This window comes from Vitis vinifera, chromosome 14, assembly GCF_030704535.1.
Source record: "Vitis vinifera cultivar Pinot Noir 40024 chromosome 14, ASM3070453v1".
Classification (NCBI taxonomy): Eukaryota; Viridiplantae; Streptophyta; class Magnoliopsida; order Vitales; family Vitaceae; genus Vitis; species Vitis vinifera.
Window position 1 is genome coordinate 21,563,593 of NC_081818.1, and position 25,526 is coordinate 21,589,118.

Consider the following 25,526-nt stretch of genomic DNA (forward strand, 5'->3'; position numbering starts at 1 on the left):
TTCACTGCACATCACCGCTCATAAACTAAATGGACTAAATTTTCTGAGATGGTCTCAGCCTATTAAATTGTTTATTCATGGGAAGGGCAATTAGAATATTTGACCAGTGCAACAAAGGCCCCAAAAGATGATGATCCAAGCTTTCAAAGATGGGACTCAGAAGACTTCATCATCTTGTCCTGGTTAGTGAATATGGAGCTGAACATAGGTTAGACTTACATGTTTTTGCCGACAACAAAAGAGCACTAGGAAGCAGTTTTGGAGACTTACTCTGATTTTGGGAATTTAGCTCAAACCATTGAGTTGAACCCAAAGATCTGTGAGACAAATCAAGGAGATTAACATGTGACTAAATATTATACCATCCTAAAAGGTCTTTGGCAAGAATTGGACCTGTTTTATGGATTCAATGGCCATGTGATGCAGATAGTGCCTATTTTAAGAAGATGAAAGAGAAGGAATGAGTGTTCGAGTTTCTTGCTAGGCTGTATAAAGAATTAGATGAAGTCCATGGACAAATACTTGGTAAAGACCCCTTTACCTCTATCCAAGATGTGTTTGCTAAGGTTTGAAGGGAAGAAAGCTGCATATCAGACATGATAGGAGGCTCTTCTTCAACCACCATCACAAAGAACTCAACACTTGCTTCTGCTGCAACTGAAGCTGCCAATGCTGCTGGTTAAAGGAACCCAAAGAAGACAGAGGGCAAAGGGAAGATTTGGTGTGATCATTGTAACAAACCATGGCACACCAAAAAGACACCTGTTGGTAGCTGCATGGAAAGCCATAAAATTGGAAAACCAATGGCAGATTTAACAAGAGAAATGGCCAAGGCATGCAAGTTGCGACCGAGAGTCTAACAACCAAAACTGAAGCATCGCCATTCAGCAAAGAGCAATTAGAACACCTGTATAGGTTATTTGATCAATCCCTATCTTCTCATGACTCCTTACCATCCTGTTCTTTAGCACAAACAGGTAATTTTCTTAGTGCTTTAAGTGTTTATTCTAGAAACTTTACACCATGGATCACAGATTCTGGTGCTTTCGATCATATGACGAGTTTCTCATATTTGTTTTCTATATATTCTCCTTGTCCAAGTAACGAGAAAATCAAAATTGTGGATGAGTCTTTTTCATCCATTGTAGGGAAAGGCTCAGTCCCTAGTTCAAGAATTCTGACTTTAGATTTTGTCCTTCATGTCCTTAATCTTTCATGCAATCTTCTTTCTATTAGCGAACTAACAAGGGACATGAATTGTCTTACTAAAGTTTTCCCATCTTATTTTTAATTCAGGACCTATGCTTGGAAGAAGATTGGCAATACTAAGGAGATTGATGGACTCTCTAACCTTGTTGGGGATCCTTTCAAGAGTAGACAAGCTCAAGATGCAAGTAATAGTGTTTTTTCTTCTTCCACTGAACATCAAATCATGTTTGGCACTGTAGGTTAGGCCATCCTAGCTTTTCATATTTAAAACAATTGTTTTCATCTCTTTAAAAACGAAAATCCCTTGTTGTTCTGATGTGAGGTATGTCAATTATCTAAACATCACTGTGTCTACTTTCCTGCATAATCTTACAAAAAATCTAGACCTTTCACATTGCTAAATAGTGATATTTGAGGACCCTCACATGTGATGGCCTTTATCGAAACTAGGTGGTGTATTTCTTTCACAGATGACCACACTAGAGTTGGTTGGATTTCTTTGAAGGAAATATCAGAGGCAAAAATGATTTTTAAAATTTTCAAGCTATGATAAAAACCAAAGATCTCTACCATCATTTTGTTAGTAAGTACATCATTTCATATGACTTTGCATGATGTTTTTCAAAGCTGTGTCGGGTAGGTAGAAGAGAAACACTACATTTGGGAAGAGAAAAGGAGCTTTACCATGTTACGACATATTGATATCCAATGGGATGGTCGCAAAGGACATGATGCATAAAGCAATCGCATAATTGTGTTACGCGCCAAATTCCCAATCCTACAAAAATCAAAGGAATTCACAAATTGAGCAGAGCATTATACAATACCATCTATATATTCTAATAGCCTAGTCACTAGTGACTGCTACTTGTATCACACATTCAAACACAATTTTAGATGCATCAAAACTATAACTGAAGATTAGCAATTTTCTTAAAATATTGAGGAAAAGAAATGTAATATTATGTTGACGAAAGTGTATTACTAATACAACAAAAGCAATGCCTGTCACTGTGCAAAAAAACAAAAAACAAAAAAAAAGAATGCCATTAAGATTTAAGACAGTGGATGCATTGATGGGACTGATAGATGTGCTATAATAAGACAAATAAAACTCGATCACCAAAGTCCAGGAAGGGATGGAAAGGAAAAATGACAGAGAAATGAACGAGATATTGACTAGGCCATAAACTAATTTTGTCTTACTGAAATGGATGAAAAAAATGTGGCTTTTGGAAGTTTCAAACCAAAAAATAAATAAACATCAACATAAATAAAAGAAAAAAAAAATGAAATAAAGCAATATTTTCCAGATATTTATTTATGTATTTATAATAGGCAATATTTATTTTCTTGTCTGTGTTGAGACTCAACCTAGAACCTCCCACATCCCCACTCCAAATCCTTGCCAGTTGACAAGACCTCAAGGGGCATTTTTCGGGCTATTTATTCATCCAACTCCCAATTAATCCAAATTCAATACAAGCAGCTGCAATGGCACATGCATACTTGAGCTAAGACCATATCTTCTTCTATTAAATCCTTCATCATGCCTTCTCTCACTAAAGAGATTTTAAGGTGAGCACCATTTTCTATCTGAATATTTGGTAGTCTTAAGAAGTTAAGACATTTGAATATCTTTGGCTTCAAGGTTTGTTATATAGATTATGTTAACATAACATAATAATCTTTAATATCAAAATATATTTTTAAGAGAAATTGAAAGAATAGACTTAAAGGATATTTCTTTCTGAAAAGCAAGAAAACATTATTGAACCAAATAAGAGAATCCAGAAGAAACAAAAGTAAACAAAACATGCATGCCAACCTAACCCAACAAAACAACTAATACATCAAGGTGGATGGGGAAAACCCCTAGAACTAATGGATATGCTAGCCCCTCTTAACTAAGAAATCCTCTTCACCAACACTTTGCATAGAGTCAGCCTTATCAATGATTTGCCTTATAATGCAATCATATCTCTATCAACATCTCCTTTACTCTTTCCCCATCCACTAATATTTGAAGAGACCCCTTCAATTGTCAACCTGAGGAATTTTGACAACTAGGTCATTAGTTTCATTGTTATACTTACAGCCAGATTGATGTAAAAGATATGATTTGGAAAAAAGGTATTGCCAAATCTGATATTTGAATGACTGGGAACAATTGGACGCATATGCACATGCATGTGCACAAGAGGTTGAAAATTTGATGCTCAAGGAATTTGAGGACTATTTTATCAGCTCATGTGGAAATAATGTGTTTATGGTTCCTCTTCTATGGTTGATATAAATAGGTTAATAACAAAACAAACGGAGATGTAGAGATAATGGGAGACCTCCTATTATCCAGAGTGGTGATACTACGTTAAGCTACCAACTTTTCTAAAAGCTTAAAGAGTTAGACTACAGGCCTACCATGCATATCATACTCACATTTCTTATATGAGCAATGTTTCCTTGGTTACATAGAATTGAACCTGAAGCTTCCTCATCCCCATCCCAACTCTTTGCCACTTGAGCCATACCTCAAGGGCAAATCATGTCTCTTCTGTTGTTGCAAAATATATCTACCACATTTGTATCCCTAAGGTATTATGAGATTAAAATCTAAGAAACTCAATTTGATTTGACCACCCAATGCACTCTTTCAAGGAAATCTCCCTACCAGGCTACCACTGATATCCTCAACAAAATTTAGTTGTATATAATCCACTATCCATAATGCTTTTTTCCTCGGACATGAAAGGTAAAAGATGGATACTAGCTACTTAAGAAAAACCAGCAAAATGTGATTTTACTATCTAAATGAAAATTAATCAACTATAATGTAGCACTGCATAGTAGCAGAAAAGCCGATCGGCCAGGGTTATGAAATGCTTGAGAAATAGGAATCTCAAATAAAATTAGGATGCTTTTGGTATGAGGAAACAGGAATGACAATAGGATGATAATAGAGGTGAATCACAATATCATGTAGACTAGAGGAATCAAAATCCAAGTGAGAGTGGGATTTGGCTTCCATACTAATAAATTTTTTATTCCCGTTCCCATTCTGAAAACAAATCCAAACACATTGATGAATGGGAATAGAATCGGTTTCCCATAACCATTCTCCATTACAGTGTTCCAAACGTGACCTTAACGTGTATACTTTCATAAGCATGGGAATGCTTGATGAGGCAGTTCAAAGGTTAGATAGAAACTATCCAATACTTTTCATTTGAAAGTTGCATCAAGATTGAAGACAAAAACAGACTGACTCCTTTCACATGAGCATGCCTACATGGTTAAGCAGAAGCAATGCTTATGATAAATATAATGGGCACAACAATAAAATAAAACAGCAAAGATAACAATAATATGTCCAAGACATTCTAGAAAATAATATTTGGAAGATTTGACATTTCTATCAAAAAATCCGATCTCAGAAATAATATAATTTGCCTTTTTTCCCCTTCAAATGCAGTTTTTTCTGGTCCAAATATATCATGTCTCCAGCATATTTTGTTTTTCTTTGTTGACAATACTTATGGCTTTTCCCATATCTGCCTATTCCTCGATTTTGTTTCTCCTTAGGCTGCAACTAAAATCAAGTCAATTTACCCAGGGAAATTGCAAGCTAAAGCTACCTACAAGACTACCTTCCAGCTTCACAAAACATGCAGGATGTTTTAGAAATGAGAATTAATTTTAACAAGTTCGTGTGTATAGCATAAAACAACAGTCAGGTATTTCACCCCATTTTCTAGCAAGAATCATCTTAGATCCTATAATTTAACAGAAGATGTGGTCAGTGTGGATTTGAGTGAAGAACAAGATTGCTTACTGAAACTAATTAGCTGATAAAAAGTATAGCATACAGTATAAATGGTTGACATACAGTCAAAACAACAAGGACAAATAAGAGCATTCACTGCAAGTATGCAACAATGAAAGTGAACACCACAATGACCGTAAGTTAGTTAGCTTAATACACATTATGCCAGCAAAGAAAAGGGAAAAGGAAGATAATACATGTCAGTGATGCTCAGATCCACCATTCACAATAAACCAACCTATTAACTTGACACAAACCCAGAAAACATGAAAAATAGTGTATTCTCACATACTCAGAATCAGTTTCTTCATCCAGCATATGAAACAAGTTATCTTCTATTTGTTCATCAATAACGGAAACCTGTGAAGAATATTGTCAGCACTAGATCTTAAAATCAGGTAGGTTAGAAACTTAGAATAAGTGATAAGAGACATGAAAGTGTAGAAGTTAAGTAATAAAATGCATGGCTCAAAAGTTAGTTGTAAAACAAAAAAAGGCTCCCAAGAATGCCTAAATTGTATGCTATTACTTCTTGCTATCGCACTCCCAAGAATTGATCTTCATTAGAACCAACAAATTCATTGAAATGAATTGAAGCACAAAATACAATGAAAAATCCATCCAAAACTAATAAGAAGTGACCAAAATAAAGAAGATTATGACGAGATTCAAAGTGAAAACAGAATGAGCCATACAGCTTTAGTGTTTGACAATAAATGTACAATGGGATGGAGTAAAAAACCTCCTGCAAAGGACAGCAACTAACTAAATCCTCACTTGGTAAATAGAGCTACAACAAAATTCGCCACATGGAAAATCTAAGAGAAAGATCAATCTAGCACTAGCAACATCCATATTTTCCCCCATCCATACATCATAGTGTTAGCAGATCTCTTTCCATTTTAGACACCCACACAAATATTGAAGAAACCCAAAGCCTTGGCTACTATAAACATTATATCAATGCTAGAAATCTCTAGCTCAATGGTCAAACCTCCTTACATGAGTTTGGAATAAGCAGCCAACACGGTATTCTAATGATCTCTAATAATTTTTCAATCCATAATTGCTTTAGATTATTCAAACAAACAAAACAAGAAAAAAAAAGGCCCATCAAAAGCTAACTTTAATAAACTGACAGAGGCGAAAACAAGTCTATTTGCTTTTCCTCAACAGAACTGTGAGACTTACCAAAGAGGTTCAATCTAGCAAGATACAACCCAACAAAGTACATGTTAAAGCTCTAGAGATAGAAATCAACACAGGACAAGAAATAAACCAGATCCCCAATAGCTTCTACAGATTTTCATGAGTTAACTATAGCATTCTCTGCCTCCACATTATTCAAACTGAGTGAGGCTGGTCATACCCCAAGAACTCTAACTCTAGGGAGTCCCCCCAAGCCCCTAAATGAGATCAGTCACACTTTTGGAGGACTTAATCAATCCTATCAAGTTCAAACAATCTACGCCACAGCCCCAAACAATAAGGCAACAAACAAACGTTACTCCATTAATTCACAACATCCCAAGCACATAACAAACCGATCCTAACTCAAAACTTTATAAGATCTCCTCCCATGTAGCATATCATCAGCATTGGCCATCTTATTTGCTGCAAACCATGCAAAGACCCTTACACAAGTTGGGACATTAGAGTTTCAAATGAAGATAGAGAGAAATAAAAGAATTGAGTTCACTACTTTAAAGACAGCTGAGAAGAATGAAAACAAGAGGAAGTCAAAGGTCAAATCTTTACTCCTGAAAATGAAGAGAAGTTCAACCATCTTGATTTCTGAATCTGACAAATAGCACTCAAAAGTGAAGCTACAATACACTGGAAGCTGAGAGATATATGATAGAAGAGATAGAAGAGCCTCTAGATTTCACAACCTAAAAAGACTTGAAAATGGAGTACAAAGGGTTCAATCCTCCAGATATCTTAGCAAAAGCAATATTTTATAACATCACCAACTAAAAAAATTGAGTAAACAGGAAAGATCAAAACCTAAAAATAGCCTTCAAACAGCAAGATGTTGGTGTCCCAACCATCAAATTGTAATGCATAGATACTCAAGATATCCTTATGCCATAAAGTGTCATATTTCTTAGGAAACTTCATAGCTGCCTACTGAAGGGAGCTCCATCCCCCCCAAAAAATAAAAATAATAATAATAATCCTACCTAGCCCAAACCTCCATTTTAACCCTACACACTAGGTCGTAATTTTAATGAGGTAGTTTTTCTTCTATTTCCCAACTTGCAACCAAGGAAAATCATACTATATTCTCTCAATCTTGGAGGCCACTTAACTAGACCTTGAACATTAAAAGGAAGTGAAGGTGAAAATCAGAGACTACGTGAGAGTAATTCCTCCCCTAGGAATAAGTAGACTTTCTTCTAGCCATCTAATCTTCCAGTAATCCTATCCAACACTGGCCCTAGAAAAAATGCAGCTCTGATCTTCCCATTCAACAAAGGGAAGGCCTAAGTAACTAGGGATCAATCAGAGGCTTGACATTCTAACAGAGTAGCCAAACCAATAATTTGGGCTTGAAAAAAAATTATTCCTAGCATTGCACTCTCATCTAAATTTGTTATAAAACTTGATACACACCCAAACACCAAAAAAGAGTTTAAAGATTTCATAAATCCTCCGAATTAGCTTCAAATGATAATATGGTATCATCTGCATACTGAAGCTGGGACACCATAGTTCCACTTCAGCCCTCCAAAGAACCTTTCAAAATGTAATTGCCTTAACCTACTCCTTGAAACTACCATTTACTAAAACAGTGAAAAGAACTTACAGTGAGCACCCACTACTTCATGACCTCCATCTCAGATTGAAATGCTTCCTTCATAAAGCATGATAAAGAAACCCACAATCTACATAATAATACACATCTCCTAAGTCTTTTGTCATCCACCACCTTATCTGCCACCATAGTGGATCCTAAATATGTCCACCCTTAACAAATGAATGGTCTCATGCAGCAATCCCCAAAATACAATCCCTATGATCTTATGAGGAATCGTCACCAAACTGATGGATGACCTAAAAATTGAAATTCTAATAGTTTGACTCCTCTAAGGCGCAAAAGCAAATGAAGGCAATCATTGCTCTTCTTGTTAACTACCGCTGTTATAAACTTCTGAAGAAGACACTTGCAAAATCTTTGTTAATTGTGTTCCAACAGTCCTCTGAGAAAACCCAAGGCTAATACCATCAGGACTGAGAACCTTTTGCTTATCTGAATGAATTCCTTCCTATGAAAAAGGAGGATCCAACTAAATAACACTCACTTCAGAAATAAGGAACTAATTCAGTCCTTCTACCCCTGACTTTTAAGAGATAATACGGATGACACTAAAGATTCACCCAATACACCACGTAGGGAAGGTGAGACCAAAAAGATACATTAACTTTTCACAAAAACCCTTTCTCAAAATAAGGCGAATTGGACCATAAACCAAAGATAACCAAAAAAACCCAACTTCACAATCTGAAAAGAGTTTAACTCACACCAAACCCAATACAACACCTAGGGCAAGTGAGAAGCAATAGGTTTGTTAACTCTTCAAAGAATTCATTTGTTCAAAAGAAAAAAAAAGGGTTAATTGGGTCATAAACTGAAGATAACCAAAATTCCCCTTCATTTAATGAAAAGAGCTTAACTGGCAACAAAAAAGAACCTTTCACCACCTCTAAAACAACTAAGTATAGAATTGAAAATTTACACAAAAAGATGTGCATAAATGGGCACGTCACGTGCACACATACATAAACCAAAGTGTAGGTTTGATAATTCCAATGTATGGCAAAGAGCTTCTAGATACTCACTGGGTCCTTTTCTATTAGGTGCCGTATAGTGGAGACAGCCCGATGCCTTAGAGTTGGCTGTTTCAAAAGAAACTACTTTTTACAAAACAAAACCCGAAAAAAGGCACCAATTAAATATTACATTTGCAAAAAAACTATATCATGATTACAGAAACAGAACCTGTCTTGAGGACAGCGTCGGGAGAAGAGTTTGCACATGGGAGTGAACAGAAACAGCTTGTGGAGCAAAAAGAACAAGTTGCTGGGTAAAGCGAACACTCCTGCCGATTGATAGAAAAGAGACAAGTCACATCCAAAGCAAACTAAAAATAAGTGAAAAAGAGAAAACTAGAGGTTTTGTACCAATGCTTGCAGAGAAAATAAGAAAAGTAAAAATGATTGGCTGACATACTCAAGAAGAGTCGATGTTTCTTGCCAGGAGCTTATCTCTGCGATCACAGACTGGATATAAAGTAAATGATTAAAATGAATCCAATATCATGAACCATCCCACACACAAATCTAAAGAAAAAATAAATGAAACTACAAAAACTAAAGGACAAATATAATTTAGATCATTGAAATAGTTCAAGGTTTAATCAGTAAATCTCAGCACAGAAAACACTAAGATATTTATCATGCTTTTGCAAATGTAATGCGTCTGATTTAAAGAATTCCAAAGGTATAAAAAATTGTAAATGAAGAAACCTTGCAGCGTGAAAAGAAAATACTGCCTGGTGCAAGTTCAGGACCAAGAACAGCAACAATAGCATTTATAAGGCGGCCCACACCCTGCTGAAGATCAATCCACACATTCTCCTCAGACAAAAGAATGTCCATAGCAAGGCCAAGTGTTGCCTACAAATTAAGAGAAATGGAACAACCACAGATCACTGATAAATCGATGTGCATACACCATTTAAACTCTCAAGGCACAAGATCTGAACGATGCAATTGTGTATGATGCTCTTTTGAACGGCTATGATAATAAAGAAAACCTACCAAACAATTGAAATAGGTTTTCCACAAATGAATAAAAGAACCTCCAAGTGTAATCTTATAAATGAATTAATATTGAGAATTTAACAAATTTCTTATACCAGTATCTGCAGCATAATGGCACAAATATCAGAATCAATAACCACAATCGACCAAGAAACTTCATGTTCAACAGTCCCAACTCAATATTAGCATCACAAAATTTTTTGACACAAAAAAAGAAAAAATAAAAAAACTTTGTTGGGCATTCATCATGCACTACATTCAAATGAGAATAAAATGTTGGATAGCACCATATATTTTAATTTATTCCTGACCAAATAACCATTTCTGCTGGATCTGACACGGCTTCATAGAAGTCTTACATGGGTTTGACATGCTATGATTGAAGGAACCATGTAAATTTCCAATTCTCTTTCTTTTGTCCCTGATTTGAATGTCCTTTCACAAGTCAAGAGTACCTTGAAACTTCTAATTCTTAAAACAAGAAAATCCTTGTCCACACTTCCAGGTAAAAGATCTAAATATCCCAGTTTAACCAAGCACCCATCTAAATGTGAATGCATGTAACCAAATAGAAAACACTTCAAAAAAAGGCAATACCCCCTCCACCCCAATTGTCCACAACAATGCACTAGTGATGGGACTAATGAAGGTATTATTTCTTAAAACATTTAGGCACTTATCAAGGATAAAAGGTAATAAATGACATCACTACTATCCCTTCACTTGAGGCACTATATTGTCCAAGAATTTGAATACCTGAACATGAGATACATAGGACAAACCAGCAGCTTCAATGGTCAAAAGAAGCCCATGCAAAGACCATATCTTTAAACTAGATATTGCACTTTTTGCCAGTGAAGATATGGAGCTGACAGTTGCAGGTACTAAAGTTGACAACGCCATTCCTCCTGCACTGCAGGCAAGATAAGATAAGATGAAATCGTGAAATTCCAATATTTTATGTATTCACAACTGATAAATTGTATTGATAAGAAAGAATACAGTACTATAGAAAAAGGAATGTTACATACAAGGAAGAATATGAGGTCCTTCTACTAGATAGAGTACACAAAAAGATGAGAAGGAAAAAAATCAAAGAGGCCAAATATAAAAATTGAAAAACAGCACAAAAACCCCATCCAGCATATACTCCATATCAGGGGGAAGATGGTCCTAAACAAAGCAAAGGACGGATGAAGCTCCTCTCTAAGTAAATCTATCAGCTTTCAAGTTTGTGCTCTAGACCTTAAGGAGAAAGCCTATCATATTTTCAAGGCCCTCTTACTCTATGTCCTCCAGGAAAGACTATTGACATATCCCCTTCCAACAAAGCAAAAAAACTCCCAAAGCAATTTTCTACGACCATCTATATTGCTAGGTGTGTCAATGACCAAATACTACAACAGCTAGCTTACAGGACAGCCCTTATAATCGTTCTTCCACCATCTTTAAAAAAGCCATCACCATCTGATCTTGGTTATGATAGGGAACATATACCAAAGTGCTTCAAAGACCTCCTGGCAGGGGAATCCACTCAATCTAACATTCAACAGATTCACCAAATAATTGAAAAGAGATCGTAATGCAACAAAAATGGCACCAGAAGTTATGCCAGTCAACTCCTTGGTTACAAGCATCAAAGAGTCATAATGCAGCATATACTCTACATCATAAACCAATCACCTGTCTCCTCCCTGAATCAAAGATTTTGGTGTTTCTCTCTAGCCAAATAACCTAGAAAGGCTCCTTTCCACAGTGCTATCCCTTTAAGTCTCCTCCAAAAACCACAAAAAAAAAAAATGATAACCAACATATCTGCAATTCCTATTGTAGCCACCCAAGCAAATCTCCAAGAGTCCAACAGTGAGAACAATCACCAAAGAAATGATCAGCAACAGCAGTCCTCATATAAAAAATATAGCAAAGAGAGCAAATATCCTTCTTTGGCCTTATATGTTGAAGCAAATTTTAATATTAACCTGCTAATAGCAACCAACCAAGCAAAGGCTCAGATTAATCGAGGAAGTTTATACTTCCATATTGCAAAAAAACTAACCATACCGATAAATAAATTATCCATTGGATTAGCTTTATAATCATAATCTCAATCTTTGGCCTTATATGTTGAAGCAAGTTTTAATATTAACCTATTTATAGCAACCAACCAAGCAAAGGCTCGGATTTATCGAGCAAGTTTATACTTCCATATTGCAAAAAAATTAACCATACCGATAAATAAATTATCCATTGGATCAGCTTTATACTCATAATTTCAAATATTTTATGAATGCCAAGCTATAAAACCACATCAAGAAAATAGTGCCTTTATTGTAAATCCAGGTTTCTTTAAAGATAGCACTTCTCTTTGCTCTTCTTGTAGAGTTCTGAAGAACTTTCATTCAGTTTCTCTATTTTTAGTTTCTGGCATAATGAACTTTTTTTCTTTTTCAATTTCAGATTTTAAAATTTTTTTATAGGAGTTTTCATATTTAAATTATTGAAATTTATTTTCATAACTTTCACTTTGACAACTCATAATTAAGGGTTTTTTTTTTTTTTTTTTTGGTTTGATAGGCAAAAGAGCAAAAGATAAATTAAAAAGCCAAAAAAAGGCTACATGTGCGCACCAAAGAAAAAAGACAAAAACTCATAATTAAGGTTATTAAATGCCAATTCATTCAATTTTTATGAAATACCTCCATATAGAGATATAGATCTAGAGAAACCAATCAAAATGAGATGAAAGGCACAAAAGCAACCAGAAGCCACTATTGATTCATTTTAATTGGGGATACAAAACCATTGAATTTTCATTTCAAGGTGCACGCAAATCAATCAGACAGCACGACAATATGTTTGACATACAATATGTGTTGAACTACCACACAACCGATGTTAGATAGATGCCAAGAAGCACAAACAAGAAAACACTTTATGTGCACTATGAACTAGGAAATTGAAGCAATCATTGAGCTTGTCATAAAAGGAAGGATATTTGAAATGACAAGCATCAATAGCCCCAAAAAAATAACACACTTACCAATTTATGGATGGAAAATGTGTTGGTATGTCAGCTTGTAAAGATAGGTAACTTTTTGGAGTTTTGTTCAGCACGTAACACCAATCCTACTACCTCATACCTTCAATTTTATTTCATGCTTAGCATGCTCAACCACTCTATGTGAGGGGAATATTGAGATGCTTTAAGCTGGTCTCTAGGCCTAAAGTTAACCACTCTGAGTGGGAAATTTTCCCATAACTGGATTCAGTGTAAGTCCAGACAGGCATGGAAGTAAAGACTATATATATATATATATATATATATATATATATTGATAACCAAGGAACCTTCTAAGGACAAGCCCTTAGGACTCTCCATGGAGACCTAAACCTCTTGCCACCCTACAACAACCAGCACTGGGTAAATTCAAGATATCATCAGTAGCAGGATTCGAACCTAGGACCATGTGTCACTTACTGGGATCACACTTCCCAATAACCAAGGAACCTTCTATGGACAAGCCCTTAGGACTCTCCATGGAGACCCAAACCTCTTACCACCCTGCAACAAGCAGCACCGGGTAAATTCAGGATATCATCAGTAAAAGGATTCGAACCTAGGACCATGTGCCACTTACTGGGATCACACTTCACAGTGTTCGCCTTGACCAACTGGGCTATATATATATATATATATATATATAGAGAGAGAGAGAGAGAGAGAGAGAGAGAAAGAGGGGGTTAAAATGAACCATGCTGCCCAAAGAAGTAATCTCCTATCAAAGCTTGGTAATGATACATTGAAAAGAATCTTCAAACTTATTCCTTTCTCTATGTCCTGTCCCAATTGATTTGGAAGAAAGATAGTGCAAAATAATAGGACACTTCCCCAGGGAATAGGTGAAGGAGGGCTTTCAATATACTTAGTAGAAGGAAACAAGAAATGCTTCCTTTTTGAAATAGGGTTTTGGCATTTTGAGACAATAAGGAGACAGCTAATTACCTCTTTCTAGATAGTCAGGTGGCTTTGGGTGGGCAAAGGTCGTTTGAATTGGCAGATAACACTTGACTTACTCCATGAAACATTGGACATATGATACTTATAGCATTCCAGGCATTGTGAGGAGTCAGTGTTGTGCCATGAAGACTTTCAATATCCTTTAGTAAAATGGGGCAGCAAAAGCTCCATTTTGGAAATAGGGTTTAGTCTTGTTGTAAGTAAGGAGGCAGCCACCTCCTTCCACACTGACCATTGGCTTTCAATTTGTGACAAGAGCTTTTTAAGGTTGGCAGACATCACTTGGGCTACTGCATGAAAAACCAGAGATAAGATGGTTATAGCATTCCAAAGCTTTAGGAGGAAACCTAGGGTGCAAGTGCTGTCACAGGAGCCTATGCTTGCCATTTGTTCCATGATTTAGAATATAAGGAGGAATTTCAGGATCTTTGAAGATCTGTGGAGGACTTGGCTGTCTTGCAGGATTCCACTTATTATCTGACCTCTCTCTGGAGGTTCATCATGAGAAGTTTTTAAGTGCTCCCACCTAAATGATTATGTTGGTCTAGAAAGGAGTAAGTAATGACCATAGGAGACATGCAAGAATTAGCATTAGGTGGGCATTTCCCCTTTCTGATTGCCTCAAAGTTGGGGACCAATGTAAGTGTGGAGTCCTGTAATGATCATAGAGACTGGGTGGTAAGAGTCATTTTGCAAACTACTGGTTGCAATTTGGCCAATAAGGCAGAGACATGCTTTATTACAAGGTTTTTTATTGAAGTGCTCTCATTGCATGTTAATAACTTTAGGTGGAGAGTAAATCCACCATGATTATCCCAGACTCATGTAAAGAGAGGGTTCTCAAGATGAATTCTTGGACCCCTCACAAGATTATCAATCTTTAACAAGATTGAGAATGCTTCTTTGGTCAGATGTCTAGGTTAACAAATCAGGTAGCAGACAGCTTGGTCATGCAAGAAGCCTCATGTAAAGAGAGGGTTCTCAAGATGGATTCTTGGACCCCTCACAAGATTATCAATCCTTAAAAAGATTGAGAATGCTTCTTTGGTCAGATGTCTAGGTTAACAAATCAGGTACCAGACAGCTTGGTCATGCAAGAAGCCTCTACTTTAGAGGCCTTTGTTGAGGTCTCTCCCCTTTGAATGTAGTGCAGTTGGGTTGTATGGATTGGGGTTGTCTATTGAGTGTTTTTTGGGTATCTTTATTTGTGTAGACCCTTGTACTTTAGTTTATTCTATCCCTGTTGATTTGGAGGTTTGGCTTATTCATGGTGTCCCATAATTCTGAACCAAAATGAAGGACTAACGGGTGGAACAGAAATGAGTTATTTTCCTAACCTTTAAAACAAGGGTATTCTTTTTCATAAAGCATGAATTTGGAATTTTACTCCAATAAAAGTGTTGAAATTTTGCCATATTAATTTCCTATGACTTTGTACCAGTATTGTATCTTTCCTTGTATGTATTATGCCCTTAGTTGTACTGACATAGGCTGTCATTGACCCTAGAATTATGTCTAAACTGCAAATGAAATTTCCTAGAATATACTAATAGTTGTGTATACATCCCAGTGTAATATCAATTGTTCAGCATCAATGAAATCAGTTTTTTTTTTTTTTGATAAGTATCAATGAAATCAGTTTTTTAACACATGGTATTAGAGTTGCTTAACCTTCTCTGGGTGTAATAGCTATTTGATCTAGCCCTTCAATGCCACTGTTCTTAGTCATCATAGACCTGCTACAATTGTATTATTATTTTCTTCCTTATGTCTTAAATCTGACCTCTTTGTTTGTTATTGAAAATGTCAGAATTCTCTGAAGTTATCACTACTTCTGACCAAACCCCAGAAATCTTTCCTTCTTCTAAGAATCCCAATATTCAGACCACTTCAACCAAATTGAATGAAAGAAATTTCCTTTAATGGTCCCAATCACCAATCAGCAAAATTGTTCATCAAAGGACAAGAAAAGATGGAATATCTTACTCAACCTCCACCCAAGTCTATTAATTCACGGTTTAAGACATAGGACGTTGAGAATTCAATGATTATGTCATGACTATTAAATTACATGCGACCAGAAATAGTCAAAACCAATCTTCTTCTCCTTACCACCCAAGAAAGTTGGGATGCAGTATCCCACGCGTATTCAAATGTCAGTATGAAGACAGATATATGAGTTGAAGGTTAAGATTCACGATATGAAGTATGGGGCGCCCTGGGTGAAAGAATATTACAACAAAATCAAAAGTCTTTAGCTGGAATTGGATCACTATCAGAATTTCGAGATGGAATGCAATACTAATGTAGCCTAATTACAGAAAATGATGGAAAGGGAATGAATATTCAAATTCTTGGAAGGGCTGAATGGAAAATTGGATCAGGTAAGGAGTCAAATTCTTGGAAAAGAAATATTACCCCTCTTAATGAAGTTTTCTCTATGGTGAGAAGTGAAGCAGCACAGAGAATTGTGATGATGAAAAAACCTGTCTTGGAGAATTCAGCCCTGGCTATTCCTAAAACCAATCCTATAGCAGAAAAACAAGAAGGGAGGAAATTCAATGAAAAAACAATCATAGGTGCGACTATTGCAACAAACCATGACACACTCAAGAGACATGCTAAAAGCTTCAGGGACAGTCCTCTTTTTCTGGGAAAAATGGTGGAAAGGAAGAAAAATCTAGCCATAAAATGAACCAGGCTCTTGCCATGGAGACAAAAAGAGAGAACGGTTCCTCAAGCAGTCAAGAGTTTGGTTGAGCAAAGCCCTCAACTTTTCCAAAGGCTTGAGCAAAGCCCAACACTCAAGCCTCTTTTTCTAAAGGCCTGAGTGTTTTTTCAAATTGTTATTCTAACCCCTGGATGATTGATTCAGGGGCTTCTAACCATATGATTGGATCTTCTTGTTTCTTCTCAAAATTATACACCTTGTGCAAGAAACAAAAAGGTTACTACAGCATATGGTAATGATTTCCCATTTTCTGGTCAAGGATTGATTCCCTTGACTGATTCTATTTTCTTGAAATCTGCCTCAAATGTTCCTAAATTGATATGTAATATTAGGTTTATAACAAAACTCACCAAACATCTAGATTGCTCATTAACCTTCTTCCCTTCTCATTGTGTCATACAAGACAAAACATGGAAGATGATTAGACATGCTAAGGAAAATGGAGATGGCAATTTTGCAGCCATGTTTTGTTCATCAGCGTTGCAAGAGATGGATATGATACTACAGCATAACGGTCTAGGGCACCCTTCATTCACTATTATGCAAAAGATATTTACTTCCTTTGATTTCAATAAAATATCCTTTCATTGTGAAGTTTGCGAAATGGCTAAACATTATCATGCCACATTCCAATCAACAAATGAAAAATCTGTGGTTCCTTTTAACCTTATTCATACTGGTGTTCAGGGAAAATCTAGAATCCCTAATGCTTCTGGTGCTAGCTGATTTGTCACATTTATTGATGATGGTCACATGGGTGTATTTGCTCAAAAACAAATCCAACGTTAATCAAATTTTTGCCTTTTTTTTCATAAAATGATCTGCAATCAGGGTGGGTGGGGGGGGGGGGGGGGGGGGGGGGGGGGGGGGGGGGAGGGGGGGAGGGAATCCAAATTCTTCGTTCTGATAATGAAAAAGGAAACATTAGTTGATTTCTTATTGCTAGAAAGAGGGGATTATTGAGGAGAGAAAACAATAGTTGATTTCTTATTGCTAAAAAGAGGGGATTATTGAGCAATCTTCATGTATTGACACTCCTCAACAAAATTGGGTCTCAAAGGGGAAAAATAGACATTTCCCAGAAGTTGCTACAACTTTTGCTTTTCCAAATGAGAGTATCAAATGCTTATTAGGGGGAATCTATTTTGACAATCACTCATTTAATTAATCGACTACCTTCTAGGGTTCTAGGTTTCAAAACTCCCATTGGATCACTTGTCATATTTGTCCTTCACCTATACACTTTTTCCAATCTTCCTCCTACTAAATTGTTTAGGAGCCCTTCATTCATATTCACAGCAAAAACATATCAAAACTCGATCATAGAGCTCTCAAGCGTGTATTCCATGTTTCTTCACAAACACAAACAAGGTATAAATGTTTTCATCCTCCTACAAAAATGTTCTATGTTACCATGGATGCCAATTTTGTTGAAAATCACCATATTTCTCACATACCTATCTTCAAGGGGGTAATTCAAATGTTGAAGATATGGATGCTCAATCTGTGTCACCTCACCTATTAAGTCTTTTCCCTCAAATGAATTTGAAAATCCTAAGTCTTTGTCTCCGAATGAGTTTGAAAATTCAAAGTCTCACACTCTAGCCAAGCCTCCCATACATGAATCCCTCATTATTGAACCTGTTGTTCCAATAGATAAGCCTACCATCCCTATTGTTCCTCACTCATTAAATTTGGCATCAAAAGAATCAGAAATTCAAAGCTGTGCATCTCCATTTAAGGTCTACACAAGGAGGAAAAACCCAATCATGGATCTGATACATGCTCAATCATTGGAACCAGAATCAAGTAATACCAATCCTACCTTAATTTATTCAATTGACTCGGATATGTTACTTCCTATTCTCTTAGGAAAGAGAAAAGAACATGTATGCAATATTCAATTACCAATTTTGTGTCTTCCCGTAGGTCGTCTCCCACCTTCCATGCTTTTATGTCTTAATTGTTCATTATAGAGATTCCTAAAACTGTCACCAAAGCCCTTAACAATCCAAACTGGAAAGAAGCCATGTTAGAGGAAATGAGAACCTTAAAAAAGAATTAAACTTGGGGGATAGTTGATTTGCCTAAAGGAACGAAGCTTGTAAGCTATAAATGGATATTCATAATAAAATATAAGGCCAATGGATCTTTGGAGAGATATAAAGCTAGATTGGTGGCTATAGAATTTACTCAAACTGATGGGATAAACTATCAAGAAACTTTTGCTCCAGTGGCAAAAATTAATAGCATCAAAATCTTAACATCTCTTGCTACTAATCTGAATTGGACTTTGCAGCAATTTGATTTCAATAAAGCATTTTTGCATGGAGATTACAAGAAAGAAGTGTACATGGAAGTTCATCCAAGTTGTATTGACAAGCTTGAAGAGAAAATTTGTTGAATCAAGAAATCATTATATGGTCTTAAAAAACCCCTAAGAGCCTGGTTTGGCAAATTTACAAAGGTAATTGTGAGGGTATAGACAAACCCAAGGTGACCATACACTCTTCATAAAGCAAAGATCTCCAAGTAAACTTTTTGCTTTAATTGTTTATGTGGATGACATCATTGTAATCAGTACTGACCAAGAAGAAATTGACAAGTTACAAGTTGCGACAATATTTTCAAGTGAATTTGAGATCAAAGACTTGGAAAGGTTGAAATATTTTATTGGAAGAGAAGTAGCCTACTCAAAAAGGGGTATTTTTTATCTCAACAAAAACACACCCTTGATTATTGAAGGCAACGGGTATGCTAGGATGCAAACCAATGGACAGTCCCATTGAACCTAATCACAAGCTAGGACATTGTTTTGGAGATCTTGAAATTGATCGAGAGAAGTATCAACAACTTGTTGGGAGGCTTATTTATCTCACTTATTTAGACCTGATATTGCCTATGCAATTAGTGTGATCAGCCAATTTATGCATGCACCAAAGGAAAAATACATGGAAGCTTCCTATCAAATCTTTAATATTTAAAGTTAGCATGGGGAAATAGCATCTTATTTAGAAAAGGTGGAAAATTGGAAATGGAAGCTTAGATTAATGCAAATTGGGTTGGGACTATCACCAACCAAAGGTCCACTACAGGGTACCATACACTTGTTGGAGGTCATCTTGTCACATAGAGGTGCAAGAAATAATCTGTGATGACTAGATTAAGAGCCAAAGCAGTATTTAGTTCAATGGTTCAAGGCATAGGCGAACTTCTTTGGATAAAGGTCATCCTTTCAAATTTGGGAATAAAGTTAGTAGGTACTATGAAGCTAAATAACAAATCTGCTATAAGCATTGCACATAATTTTGTCCATCATGAATGAACCAAACACTTGGAGATTGACCAACACTTTATTTGACGAAAAGCTAAAAAGTGGAGAGGTTTGTATTCCTTATATTGCTTCAAGGAATCAACATGTTGATATCCATACCAAAGGATTGTCAAGGTCTTTATCTCAGACCATTCTAAGCAAGCTAGGAATAAAAAACATTTTCAACCTAGCTTGATGAGGAGTGTTGAAATTTTGCATATTAATTTCCTATGACTTTTTATTAATTTTGCATCTCTCCATGTATGTATTCTGCTCTTAGTTATAGTGATGTAGGCTGTGATGAATCCTAAAATTATGCTGAGACAGCATATGTAATTTACTAAAATATACCAACAGCTGTATATACATCCAAATGAAATCTCATTTATTCAGCATCATTGAAATTAATTTACAACAAAAGGCATTTTAGTTTATATCACTGAAGTGCTGACCACCCTGAAACAAATAGATTCCACCTTCTCTATGCTATTGATGGAGAAATAAAGACTCTGGTGCCTTAATATAAACCTAGATGTTATGGACCAATTAATTTTCAGGGGATGCCGATGCTCAGCCAAAGCATTATAGAGTTTATTGGGTCTTCTAGACTCTTCCTTGGAAGATCATTTCTTGAGTAAGCATCCTCATGCTTTCAGTTTTAAAGACAACAATGATTTGGGATCTCATCTCTTTCAGCAATTCTTTGGGTGATTATCTTACTTTTTCAGGAACAAAATATATATGTCTGAAGATATATTTTCAAAATTAAAAGAATGAGTCTAAATATGAAAAAGTATGTAGAGAAACTAAACCAAGAAAACAGAACCCTGCAAACACTTTTTGGCAAATCTCTCCAGAGTGACATCATCAATCAGGAATAACTAACATAAATTCAGAGATTTAACCAGACCTACTAGCAGTAGCCCAGGACTTTATTCATTGCCTTAAAAAAATAAAGTTACAAGAGACAAGCTTTTTGTCTTACCTTCTATGAATACAACCAAGCGCAACAGCAATTGATCCAGCATAGTTTGAATCAGTTGCTCCAGTTAGATCACCAAGTAGCGATCTTGTCTGTATATCACAAAAAATAGTTAAGCTCAAAATTTGAACACACACAGATGGATGTAGATTGGTAGACAGGAAGAGAGCGGGGAAGACAGCCAAATATACAATGATAAAATGAGAGCTCATAATGCAAGCACAAATGCACAAAAATAGTGTGTGCGCAACTAAATACACAATGGTAAAAAAGGGACATGCTTTGTGAACTTTAGCAGAGCTAACAAATATAGAATAGTTGACCTTTTAAAGGAAAAATTAATCCCATCATGATATTAAGTGTAAAATTATAAAAATGGCAGAATAACTATCAGTATAAAACTCACCATTCTTGCAGTAAACATATCATTTCCAAGACGAGCTAAAAGACCAAGACCTTCTGATGATGCTCTACGTTGTGATGCACAAATGTCTCCTTCTGCCAGAATATTCTGTTGTATTAAAATAGCAACATCCTTAGAGAAAGCCAAAAGGCATAAATAATGACAATCTAGATCAGGCAATGTACACTAAGTACCTACAAAGAGCATTCATACCTGAAAGATAGCCTGTGCTGAATTTAATATCTCCAATCCTAATCCATGGGAGCGTAATGCAAGCAAAGCCTGAAGAATAGCATGGGATCATGGATTGAAGTTACACATACCAAAACCACATATAGGATGCATTAAGCAGATTAGCACCTTTAATCCAGCAAGTAACCCCACACATATGTTCGTGACACTGGCTGCATGCCATAGTTGCTTTTTTCCAGTTTTTAGACACTGTTCAAGCATGCCAAGAAGTGACATCATCCCACCATTGTCCTGTGATATAAAATTTCCGGGTAAGTTAACAATATTCAGTACACCACCATCTTCATCAATGCAAAGATAAACATAGGTCCCCATCTTTATAATTTAAAGATAAATAAAGCTCAAGCCATTTACAACATTCAGTTACCTGAGAAGCAAACATGATTCCAAAGCAGAGGAGCATCTGGTTCACCAACAAGTTCCTTATAGTGTCCGGCTTCATGATCATAGTAACATATCAGTGTTTGAAATAAAATGAGACAAGAAAAACATATAGATATGAATGGAAAAGCATAAGAAATATAAAATCGTAATAAAATGCATTCATCTGCAAGTATTTAAACCACCAAGATAAGAGAAAATTTTAAAGGTATGCTTTAATGAATAGAAGAAATCAGAAAAATGATATAAGGCAGGGAAGTCAGGCATGATTATTAGATAAGTCTAAATAAACTTCATCTCTGGGTTGAGGTTAATTTTAGAGAGAGAGAGAGAGGGGGGGGTGAGAGAGATGGAAAAATAAATATGGAGCCTCCAAACAGGTATAAAAAAGATAAATAGACAAGAAAGTGGTTTACTCCCACTTTAAGAAAGTGAAGAAGCAATTGTCTCGAGAGTTTAAGGCATTGCAGATATGAGATGGATGTCTATTTTTAAGTCAAATATGACATGATCACCTCTGGAAACATAAGTTAGTATATTGATGCCCCCAAATGATTTGCCAGGCCTCATATGTTTACAATTTCCCACTAAAGAAACAATGAATGAGAAACAATTTAACCTTAGTCACACAAAACCTTAACTGCATCTTTATTCCCACACTACACTGGTACATTACTGCACTATGGTACCCACTCCAGAGAGCTGTTAATCCAAATATTACATCGCTCGTTGTGCCCATATGATGTAAGTACTATTGCTTGATGTCTAGTACAATAATCCATCTTTTTTACTTTTTATGGTGAGAAATATTCTTAAATGTTATGCGAGCATTGTTGGTGTGGAGAAATTGGAATTTCATTCACACAAATATTGCGATTACAACAGGGATATATATACACCTCTATGGAATTATTGTAGAAAACTATCAAATTAGTCTAGCCACCATTTTAGGAGAACTTACAGCCTACATATTAGAGCCTGTGTATTTTCAACATATAGAGAAATATCAGCTGCATATTTATTTTTATTTTATTTTTTTATCAAAAACGAAGAAAAATATATTAATAGAGGAAAAGATACAAGAGAAAGAAGAGATACAAGAGAAAGAGAAGAAACCAAAAGAAGGATGAGAGGTCCTTCCCACAAAACAAAAACTGAACAAAAGAGAAAACACCCAACTAAAGAAAACTAAAAACACAGAAAAAACCCAACACTTTCAAACTTTTGAAGCGCAAACCACAGTCCAGTTGAGTTGTAAAACACTTAGAGGAACTCCTCTAAAAGCTACAATACACGAGGCCCAAAGAGAGGAAAAGAACAGAATCAAGTCCCATAACATCTCTTCCGTTCTCCCCTTATCCTCAAAGATCCTATTGCTTCTCTCTTGCCATACCATCCATAACAAAGTAAGGCAAGCAATTTGCCTAAGTGTCTTGCCTCTTAAAGAGTTCCCCAAGCCTTTAAAAGCAATAACCAACATGTCCTCAATACTCCTTGGAGGAACCCAAGCCAACCCTGCTAGATTGAACAACTTGTGCCAAAGTCCAATGGTAACAGGGCAATGAAGAAAAAGGTGGTCTATTGATTCTCCATTTCCTTTGCAAAAAATGCACCATTGAGGACAGAGGGATTTGTAAGGTCTTCTCAATTGCAACTTGGCATAGGTGTTTACCTTCCCATGTGCTACTAACCAAGCAAGGGCCTTAACCTTTGAGGGGGCTTTTGAACTCCACAAGAACTTGGCCGGAAGGAACAAGATAGGATTTGAGACTTTTGACAAGGCCAAGAAAAAAGATTTCATTGAAAACAGGCATGATGATGACAAAGACCACTCTCTTGAATCTGCCAAAGCAGGAGAGAAAAGCATTGAACTAAGGGAAGACATTAAATTCTGAAGGAGATCAATTTCTGAATCAGTGAGATTGTAGCGAAAATTAAAATTTCAAGACAATGAAAAGGAATTGCCAAGGACATTTGAGACAATGAGGTTTTTCACATACATAACTCGATAAAGACCAGCCAATTGAGAGCATAAATCTTGGTTACCCCACCAATGATCTTCCCAAAAACGAATTCTCTCCCCATTCGCCACCACTAGGCGGACAAAAGGGGAAAAATCCTGAAAAACTTGAGCAATTACCTTCCAAGGACATCTGTGTGACCATCTAACCACCATGTTGGCGTCCCATCCATTAGGATGTGTCCCATAAATACTCGCAATAACCTTATGCCAAAGACCACTCCTTTCTCTAGGAAACCTCCAAAGCCATTTCCCTAAGAGAGCAATGTTTCTCAGAGAAGTTTTCCCAAAACCCAAACCTCCCAACTCCGTTGATCTACTAACAACATCCCATCTGATAAGATGATCTTTCTTCCCTTCCCCCGCCCTAGACCAAAGAAAATCCCTTTGCAACTTCTCAATCTTTGAGGCTATTTGATCGCAAATCATCTTATGAAAAATGGGGAAAGTTTGTATTAACCTCATATTTGTGTTTGAAAGGATAAACCCATATATCACCCTAGTACGATCATCAATAAATGGCATAAACCATCTTTTTTTTTTATAAGTAAAGGATATGCATTAAAAGAGAGGCAGAACGCCACAAAGCATACAGGGAGTATACAAGGCGGCTAGGGCCTCAAAAAACAAAGACAAAAAGAATCACCTCCCTTTAAATGGATGTTACCCACTCTAGGAAGCCTATAAGGGAGAAAGCCTCCTCACCTATAAATGGCATAAACCATCTTGCAACAAAGATGTTAGGAATTCTATATTTGCCCCACAAATCAGTATGAATGAGACTTAAAGGCATCAAAGATCTTTCATTTATTGACTGGAAAGTGGTTCGATGATATTTAGCCCTTTCACAAACTTCACAATAAAAGAACAATTCCTTGACTAGCAATTGTTCGATGATATTTGGTGAGCTTTGCTATTGAAACTAGATTACAAGAAACAATTAGGGCAAAATTTAATGATATGGCTTTAGTATAGGGAATCAATCCTTCACTAGCGATTGTTCACTCATTATGGTCAATTGCCAAACCTTTTTTATTTCCTACACATGGTATATAGTTGGAGAAATAAAATGAAGATCTGGTCAGATTGTTTGAGGCCCCTGAACCAATGATCCAAGGGCCAAAATTACAATTTGAAAAACTAATTAACTCTTATAGGTATCACCTTGTTGATAATAGGAGCACATAGATGTGAGAGTGTACATTTAGTCGAGTAAGGTCTTTAAATTTTTCCAATTGTTCCTCAATGAATCCCCCAATTGTTTTTGGTCAGACTTCTCTCCTTGCCCACCATTTTTCCCAATGGAACAGGGATTCCATGAAGCTTCCAATAGATCTCTCGTGTGTCAAGGTTTGTCACAAAAATAACACCACTTTGTATCCTTTGCAGTCGATCCCCTTTCTTCTTGCTTCTCAGCTGTAGATTAATTATTGGATTTGGAATTGCAAAAGCCAAATTCTCCACAGATGGTTTTTCCAACATCACAATCTGACAACTCTCTTTTGCACATACATAGGTAAACACCTCTATCAATGAGGGGAAAGGTTCTTTTCCTAGAACTTGAACC

At 36.2% G+C, this 25,526-nt stretch overlaps 1 protein-coding gene across 1 annotated transcript in view; it reads right to left on the reverse strand.

The window, feature by feature from the left end:
* The window catches only part of LOC100263559 (protein SWEETIE), a 130,887-nt gene that overhangs the window by 27,489 nt on the left and 77,872 nt on the right, over nt 1-25,526 (reverse strand). Inside the window, exons 20-31 of the mRNA XM_002279944.5 lie at nt 21,926-21,994; nt 21,667-21,789; nt 21,520-21,588; nt 21,310-21,414; nt 20,907-20,995; nt 10,616-10,772; nt 9,563-9,712; nt 9,267-9,316; nt 9,036-9,135; nt 8,876-8,932; nt 5,325-5,392; nt 1,894-1,987 (exon numbers count right to left, since the gene is read on the reverse strand). Coding sequence (XP_002279980.2) covers nt 1,894-1,987; nt 5,325-5,392; nt 8,876-8,932; nt 9,036-9,135; nt 9,267-9,316; nt 9,563-9,712; nt 10,616-10,772; nt 20,907-20,995; nt 21,310-21,414; nt 21,520-21,588; nt 21,667-21,789; nt 21,926-21,994 — 1,131 coding nt within the window. The remainder of the gene's footprint in view (nt 1-1,893; nt 1,988-5,324; nt 5,393-8,875; nt 8,933-9,035; nt 9,136-9,266; nt 9,317-9,562; nt 9,713-10,615; nt 10,773-20,906; nt 20,996-21,309; nt 21,415-21,519; nt 21,589-21,666; nt 21,790-21,925; nt 21,995-25,526) is intronic.